The 8,800-nt window shown below is 47.6% G+C and overlaps 1 protein-coding gene across 1 annotated transcript; it reads right to left on the bottom strand.

Annotated features, from left to right (window-relative positions):
• Window positions 1-444: 444 nt before the first annotated feature.
• Window positions 445-4,347, bottom strand: LOC119725456. Its single transcript, XM_038196864.1, has one exon. The coding sequence runs from the start codon at window positions 4,345-4,347 to the stop codon at window positions 445-447; it is 3,903 nt and encodes a 1,300-aa protein (XP_038052792.1).
• Between the last annotated feature and the right edge of the window lie 4,453 nt (window positions 4,348-8,800).

The raw sequence follows: 8,800 nt of genomic DNA, 5'->3' as shown, positions 1-8,800 counted from the left end.
TTGTATAATAACAGACTGTATCAAAACATGCAGGAAAGCCCATCAAAAATTCCCAATATTTTTCCAATAAGTACATTTACGCCCCCAAATCTATATCCCTCAGTCAAATAACAATTAACGGAATAATCACTTACCCAACCGAGTATCTCTGAACCCCTATTTGTGTATGAAAATGCTGGTTTTGAACCCTGAAAATCACTTTTAGCGGTGGAGTCAGCCGCGCGGTCACGGCAGAAAGTGCGCCCTCAAGCGAATGCACGAAACTGAAGCGCGCCCTCAAGCAAGGCATGCAGCGCAGTTGCAACATGGCCGCCTCCAAATTTTAACAAGAAATTTGCAAACAGTAATTGCAATTACAAAAACTTCAAAACTTTTAGTTTAACTTCAAACACTGGAAAATGCAGTTAACACGAAACAACAGGTTTGCTACTCTTGCGCACGCACTCAGTTCCTAATGCCACAGAGCCTAAAGGGAATGGGGATCTGGGTGAGTATAACCTTGGTCAAACCGGGAGTATCACCTTCGTCATACTTGGCTAGTTTTATGAGCCGGGCAACAGGACGCTTGTAGACTCTGTTGTTCACTTGAACGTTGACCACCCTTACTCGCTTGTCGTCACTGGGAAAGACTTGAGTAACAGTACCCACTGGCCACTGCGACCTTGATAGCTGAGGATCCGCTATCATAACAACATTTCCTTCCGACAGGTTCTCCTCTTCCCTTTGCCACTTCTGGCGGGTTTGAAGGCTAGGAAGATAGGACCTAACGAAGTGACGCCAAAATTGATCAGCTAGCACTTGGCTGTGCCGCCAACTCCTACGACCCCTCAGTTCGCTCTCGTCATAGACTACCATTGGTAGCGCTGGATCCCGTCTTCCCATCAGGAGCATATTTGGAGTAACCGGATCCACGTCGGCTATCTCAGATGAAGCGTATCCAAGAGGTTTTGAATTTAGGATGCCTTCGACCTCCACTAGCACGGTGCGTAACACAGCATCTGTTACTGTCCTATCTCCAAGTACAGCCTTTAGTGCCCCCTTGGCTGACCTGACCTCCCGCTCCCAGGTACCCCCAAAGTGGGGTGCGTTGGGGGGATTGAATTTGAACTTGACTCGATACTTGGCAAGTCGCTGGACAATATCTGGTTCCATTGCCTTCAAGGTCTGCTCGACTTCTGTATTGGCCCCCTTAAAGTTGGTTCCACAGTCACTTAGAAGTTCAAACGGAACTCCTCTGCGGGAGGCAAAACGCCTGTAGGCCATCAGGAAGTGATCTGCATCAAGGCTCTCGAGAAGGTCAAGATGCACGGCACGAGTGGTCATGCACTTAAAAAGCAACCCCCACCTTTTTTCCTGTCTTCGCCCAATTTTAACTGTCATGGGCCCAAAACAGTCCATTCCTGTCGAGTAGAAAGGTGGTTTTCCCAAACGCAACTTGCACTCTGGAAGATCACCCATACGTGGGACCTTGGGTGTTCCTCGCCAGCGACGGCATCCAGGACAAGCATGCAAGATTCCCTTGACCACACTGCGTCCCCTAAGGATCCAAAATCGGCGTCGCAAATGGGCAAACACCTGTTCGGTTCCAGCTTGATGACTGAGATAGGCATCAGCGTCCTTTATCAGGAGTTTTGTCACAGGATGGTGTGGGTCAAGTACGACTGGATGAGGCTCAATAGAAATTGAGTCGTTTTTGGCTGCCCTTCTGAGCCGACCTCCAACTCTGATCAATTTGTCAGCTGGGTCAAGTTCAGGCGCCAATTCCAGCAGACGACTATTACGAGAAAGTTCCCTATTGGATGAAAGTGCAGTGACTTCCTCCTTGAAGGTGTCCTTCTGTGCCCGTCGTAGCAGTAAGATCTCGATCTCACGGCGTTGATCTGGAGTTAAGGTACCCTCGAGCAACTGGTCATCTGTGTAACGCTGCTGACCAACCGCACTTACCAACTCTCCCCAACTGGGAAAGGCTTTGAAATCAACGTCTACCTCTGAAGTAGGAACTGTGAGTCCACAGAAGACACTCCTTATATCATTCTGTCCTACTGATGAGTTGACACGAGTTTGGGCCAAGACACTTGCACTGTCTTTCTGCCATTCCTCTTGTGGATCCAGAAGCCACTTTGGGCCCTCAGTCCACCTTGAGCCTTCTCCCAGCTTGCAAACCGGTAAGCCACGGGTTATATCATCAGCAGGATTGTCCTCACTCCGGACGTAGCGCCACTCAATGTCATCAGTCAATGTTTGTATCTCAGCTATGCGGGTTCCAACAAATACCTTGAAACGGCATGACTCTGACTGAATCCAGCTGAGTACTGTGGTGGAGTCGCTCCACATCACAGAGTACTGGATCTCAATTGTCAGGGCTTCGAGGACAACTTGACAAATTTGGGCACCGAGGAGAGCTGCCATCAGCTCAAGACGTGGCATGGATAGTAAGCGCTTTGGTGCAACCCGGCATTTGGCCAATACAAAGCTCAAATGGACCTCCCCTTGGCTGTAAACTGTACGCAGGTAGGCAACTGCTCCGTACAGCTTCTCTGACGCATCACAAAATATATGCAGAGACCTCTTTGCTGTTGCTGTGTCAACCGATGGCGGTGTGTAACACCGCGGCAGGCGCATCTGTGGGATGTGTTCCAACTCGGTGCACCACTCCTCCCACCTCTGGGTCAAGCCGGTGTCTGTCACCCTCTCATCCCAATCCAACTTTTCTAACCACAGGTCACGAACCAACAACTTGGCTCTTGCAGTGAATGGTGCAATATCCCCCAGTGGTTCGAACTGACTGGCAAGGACCCTGAGAGCGATGCGCTTAGTAAGCACCTGGTTGTCTGGAACCTTCGCTGGGTGATGCAACTCATCACTCTTCCAGTCCCAACATAATCCCAGAGCCGGTTCCGGATCGCCTTCTTGTAGACCCAGGGACAATGACTGCACCTGACGAGTTGAGCATGCCTCCACAGGAAGACCTTGAAGTGTTTTGGGGTGACTGCTTGCATATTTCACCATCTGAAATCCTACTTCTTGTAGGCATTTGCGTGTGCCAAGAACAAGTTCGGTTGCTTCTTGTTCGCTATCTCGGCTGGCCAGCTGGTTGTCCACATACGTCTCTTTCTCTACTGTATACTGAACCTGTGGATACTGCTCGACCCGGTCCCTAGCAGCTTTCTGAAGGGCGAATGCTGCACAGCAGGGACTGCATGCAGCCCCGAAAGGCAGCACCATCCACTCAAAGACAACCCACTTGTCAAGCTGGTCATCTTTCCAAAGAAATCGGAACATTCGTCGCTCTTCAGGAAGAAGTCTGACTTGATGGAACATGGCGGTAATATCGCCCAACACTGCCACCTTACCCTGACGAAAACGCAAGAGAACATCCAAGAGCGATGGACCTAAAGTTGGACCAGCAAGCAATTCATGGTTGAGGCTCTGTCCACCACACTCAAACGAGCAATTGAAAACGAGACGGTTTTTTCCACTGCTGTGCACAACATGACATGGAATGTACCAACCCTGTTGCTGGTCCGCCGACAAATCATCCACCGGTCCAAGGTTCCTCACTTGTCCCTGGTCTTGGAGCTTCCGGATGTATGAGCGACAATAATCAGACAAATCTGGGTTCCGTTCAATTTTCCTCTGGTTTGAGCGGGCCAATGCCAGTACTGCTTGTGGGAGATTGGAAGGTCTCTTGTGGTTAGGTTTCCACAAAAGCGGGGTCTCTAGTCGTTTCACACCATCAACTTCAACTTCCTTGGTGTTCTCCTCCAAGATGCTTATGGCCAATTTGTCATTCCTTGAGCGGGTTGCCTGTTTCTCATTTACCTGCGGTAATTTGTCAACTGTCATAAATTGCTCCATCATCTGGTGCAGCTTCTGGTCTGGTTGCTGTAAGGTGCATGAAGTGAACAAAACCCTTTGGCCTTCCAAAGTTTTGCCAGGGATCTGCAGACCTTGGTGACCAAGAACAGTCCAGCCAAACAAGGTGTTCACCGCCACAGGTGAACTAGACTTTGGACCAGAGCGGGCTTCAGATGAGAGCGTGAGTTCAACATGGTCTGCACCGATTAGCACAGACGGTTGAACTCTATGGGCAGAAAACAAGGCTAGCCCTCTTAAGTGAGGCCACTTGTCTTGTAGCTGTTCTGCGGACACACTGTAATCGACCAGTTGAACATCTGGGGCAGTGAATGCGCACTGTATAGCATACTTTTCGCCGTCTCCCCGAGCCGAGACCTGAAAGTTGACACATTCTCCCTTCCATTTAGTGTCGCCCATCACTGTGGTAATGCAAAGATTCTCTTTGTGGCCTGAAATATCCAACTGTTCCACAACTGACTGGAGAACCATGGTCCTTACGGCGCATTAATCCAACACGCCGAAGGTGTCGATGCTACCCCCAGGTCCATGAACAGTGAGTGGTACAACTTTGATCAGCACATCACGGTTGTAGTCAACTCTTGGACTAGGCCCAACTCCTGAGCACAATACAGCTTCTTTTACTGTTGGCTCATTGAGTTCGTGGAGACTGGTGCGATGGTCAGCGTGGCATTCTTCACACTTTTTTGGATACAGGCAATCCTTTTCGTGCTTCTTAGCACATTTTCTGCAGCGCTGGTTTGTTGTCAACCACTGGAGTTTCTGGTCCCGTTTCAGTCCCTTGAATTTTTCGCAAGTCTCCAGGTAATGGCCTGTCTCTTTTACTTTGCAGTACAGACAAGTAATCCTCTCAGGAGTCATTGCAGATGTTTTGCTTGGACTTTGGGCCTTAGCCTCCCAGTTGGCCTTCTTATTCTTGATTGTTGGCGTAGCTGTTGCCGACTGAGGACCAGCTTGGGCCATGTAAGACCTCGATGGATGTGGTTGGCTTCCAGAAGACCTCTTCTGCCCTTGACTCTTCCACGGTGAGGACTCCCTGGTGGACTTCGACTTGCTTGCCCTTTCTAGGAGGATCAAACCAGCAGGACCGGTCTTCTTTTTTAACCACTGGCTGAGATGATGTACGGTGTATTTCATACCTTGGTCTTGATTCCACATTTTGGAAAGGAATTCTGAATGCAGCCTTTCAGGTAATTTCTTTACCAGTTCAGTGGCATAGCGATGATGCTTAAGTTCATCGCGGAAGTCGAATTTTTCTGCTGTCTCTACTGCAGTAGCTAGCTCATCAGAGAAGTCACGGAGTCCAGACCAATCGTTGTGAGCCAGGACAGGACGAGACTCCAGCTGATCGAGTAGGCCTTGGATTATTCGTGCTGGATCTCCATTGGCCTTGTGAAACTGCTTCATTGTGGCGGCATATGCTCCATCTCCCAAGATGAGGTTGCGATCGGCGATAGCAAGTGGACGACCTCCAAGGTGACTTCGCAGGTAGGTGAACTTGGTGGCCTCTGGTAGGTGGCACATAGGGCCCTTCATGATGCTGTCCCACAATGTCCTAAAGGTAACGTACTGCCTAACATCATGCTCACTGTCAAACTTAGGGATGTCCAGCTTCGGGAGACTGTCCCAAATTCCAAAGCCACAGCCGTATGGGCCTGTGAAAGCTGTCACAGGACTGTTACTGGCATTGGCAACAGGAGTTAGGGGCTTGTCCGTCGCATTGGAAGTTCCCTTAGGACAGCATGAATGCTTGTTACCTGTATCACCCTCTGATGGGTCATCATCACCCGAGGAACTTGGTTCACTCTGCTCTTCACCACTGGAAACGTCTGCTCTACTGGTTGGCGGTCCCGGACCCTTGTCGTTCCCTGCAGGCTGCTGACTAGGAGGACCACGTTGCGTTGAGCACTGACCACCCAATCCTTTTGTTGTTGGTGCGCCACTGGTAGACGGGAACTGTGCAACTGGTACACCATTGAACAAACGAACTGTGGGTAAAGACTGAACTAAAAATGCAGGAAGATTTGGGTTAAAGGAATGTGGCAAGGAACTTGTTGCTTGCGCGCTCGCCGCCCCGTGAGAAACGTAACTTGTCATGGAGGTGGCAATGCTGGGCTGCAGCAATGGCGCAGACACTGGCATATATGTGCAAGGATTCACTGAGGTATCAGTACCAGCCGGCGTAAACACGGTGGGCTCAGAGATACTTACCCCGTTGTTTACCCATGCACTTGTTCTATTTTTGATTGACTCATCCCGACCCGGCAAGTTATGACCTGACTCCATTTGATTTTGCTCTTCTTGTTCAACAACATCAAGTTCATGTTGCAGTCTCTCAGTCTCTACTTGAATCTCTGCCTGCCTATAGTCTGAGTCAATCTCAATTCCCCTCTGCATGGCCTGGAATTGGACCCTTGCTTTCTCCTCATCTGCTTTTCTCCGGAGCTCCTCAAGTTTCCTGCGTGACTCCTGTTCGGCAAGACGCTTTACGATCTCCGACCTGGACGATCTAGCTGAGGAGTTGTGTGAGATTCCACTGCGAATGGAAGGGGGTCGGCCAGGATCCACTGGTCGCTGGGGCTGAAATAATTCTGATTGCTGCTGTAGACTAGGCGGAAGTGTCACCTGGTGATCATGGGCTAAGTGTAGCGGGTAACGCCGATGACGAGCAGGTCGTGACTCTTCGGCTTGGGGTTCTTCAGCTTGGGGTTCTTCAGCTTGGGGTTCAGTTTGGGGTTCTTCAGCTTGGGGTTCACCGTTGACAGACATGTCGATAAATTGCTGGATTGTATCCGGCTCGAAGGACCAATTTTCTGTAGACTCAATCCAATTTGTATGGTTGCTCACTTCAATCTTTATTTTCCAGCACAAACAATTCAGTGTACAGGTATATGGGCACCAGTGGGCACGGAGATGAGTTATTAGCAGTATAGTTTACTGGATGATCTGCTTACACTGGATACACTGGATGATCGGGATACAGTTGTACAGCCAAGACAGTTGAACAGCAGTTGTACAAACAGTAAAACACCCTCCCGATAACACCTCGAACAGCTTCGGTGATTATCCCTCCCTTTTAATGTGAGCTTTAATTAGAAAGGGAAATGGAGAATAAACAATGAGGTAATCAGGAGTAATTGCCATAATTATCATCCCTAAATTAGCCTATCAGTAAGGTGAAACAACACACATATACAAATGAGAACCAGGTAATAACGGCGATCAGATGAGTCCATGTCCCTACAATAACTTGTATAATAACAGACTGTATCAAAACATGCAGGAAAGCCCATCAAAAATTCCCAATATTTTCCCACTAAGTACATTTACGCCCCCAAATCTATATCCCTCAGTCAAATAACAATTAACGGAATAATCACTTACCCAACCGAGTATCTCTGAACCCCTATTTGTGTATGAAAATGCTGGTTTTGAACCCTGAAAATCACTTTTAGCGGTGGAGTCAGCCGCGCGGTCACGGCAGAAAGTGCGCCCTCAAGCGAATGCACGAAACTGAAGCGCGCCCTCAAGCAAGGCATGCAGCGCAGTTGCAACACATAGTACATGTATATGTTCTCTTTTGGAAATTCAGAAACTAAATGCAGATACAATTGTATGGGGTGGACATATCTGACTAATGACGATTGGGAAACTGTGCTGTACCCTTATTTACGCTTATATTCCCTCACCAAACACAATTTGCTTTGTCTCAGAAAATTGGGTCGGTCGGGTGATCCGAGCCGAAGGTATGTTTTCTTGGCCTTAATTATCATGACATTTTCAGATTCATTTTCACACGTTTGGGTATCAATATTTCAACTTGAAATTTCACGAAAATTAGACATCTGACAAAGGCAGCACTTTCTCATTAGCCTATCAAGAGGGTGAGTATACTTCTAAAGCAAAGACAAACTACAAACTAATCCTAAATGTTAAAATCAAAATTTGACAAAGTTCGACATTTTTTGTACAAGGTGGAAGTGTGGCCTTTATTTACGGAGGTAGTCCAGTAAATTGACCACATTTATGGAGCTATGTACCGGGGTGAAGGCCTATACGATAAGGATAATAATGATAGACATTTCGGCGTAAACTAAAATACATGTATCCATGATTATCGAGCCAGACACTAGTAGTATAGAATACGGATGAATGCTTACGGGAATTAAATGTCCAGAAATAAACATGATATAAATTAAAGTCAAATTACTTACAAATAGTCAAAATACTTACAAATAGTTGGCTACAGAAATGTGTAGTGAGTTGATCGGGAGCGTGGAGGCAACTGATTCGAATCTCCCGCACGCCGGGGTGACGCGAGCAAAGATATTACGTAATTGCATACCAGAGATGCCTAATCGGGATTGGTCGGGGACTGACTGGATTAAAACTATGTAATAAGGGCTCTATTTAAAATAAGGGTAATAGTTACTCGAAGGAGAAAATAAATAACGGAATAGACTCATAGCGGTGACGATTACAGGCTTATATTGCATGCTTCCGTCCGTGCAAGGTCGCGTGTACATAATCCATATGTTTACAATCCTTAAACAATGCTTCGAAATTTGGTGAGAATGCCATGCCCCTTTTTTATTCAATTTTGTACAGGTTTTACCGTATGATTTAGTACATTTTGCAGCCTACTTTCACAAATTTAACGCCTAAGTTATATGCGGGCTGCACGCAGTAAAAAAATAACCCTGGAGGAGGGGCAAGAAATTGCAAGTTGAATGACGAGATGAGAAGTCAGCCCTTCAAGGAATTCTTGCCACGAATCTTCTCCTGACACTTCAGCAGGTGGATAAACTGGAAACAGCTCCTTGTAGTTCAACGCCTGATTGTTTCGAGCCCGCGAAATATTTTGAATCGACCTCACGCATAGCAGCCATCTTAGAGGGCGTCTTTTGTTCTGTAATCTAGTAGC

This window comes from Patiria miniata, unplaced genomic scaffold, assembly GCF_015706575.1.
Source record: "Patiria miniata isolate m_02_andy unplaced genomic scaffold, ASM1570657v1 HiC_scaffold_19, whole genome shotgun sequence".
NCBI classification, from domain to species: Eukaryota; Metazoa; Echinodermata; class Asteroidea; order Valvatida; family Asterinidae; genus Patiria; species Patiria miniata.
This window is presented reverse-complemented; position numbering and strand designations above follow the sequence as displayed.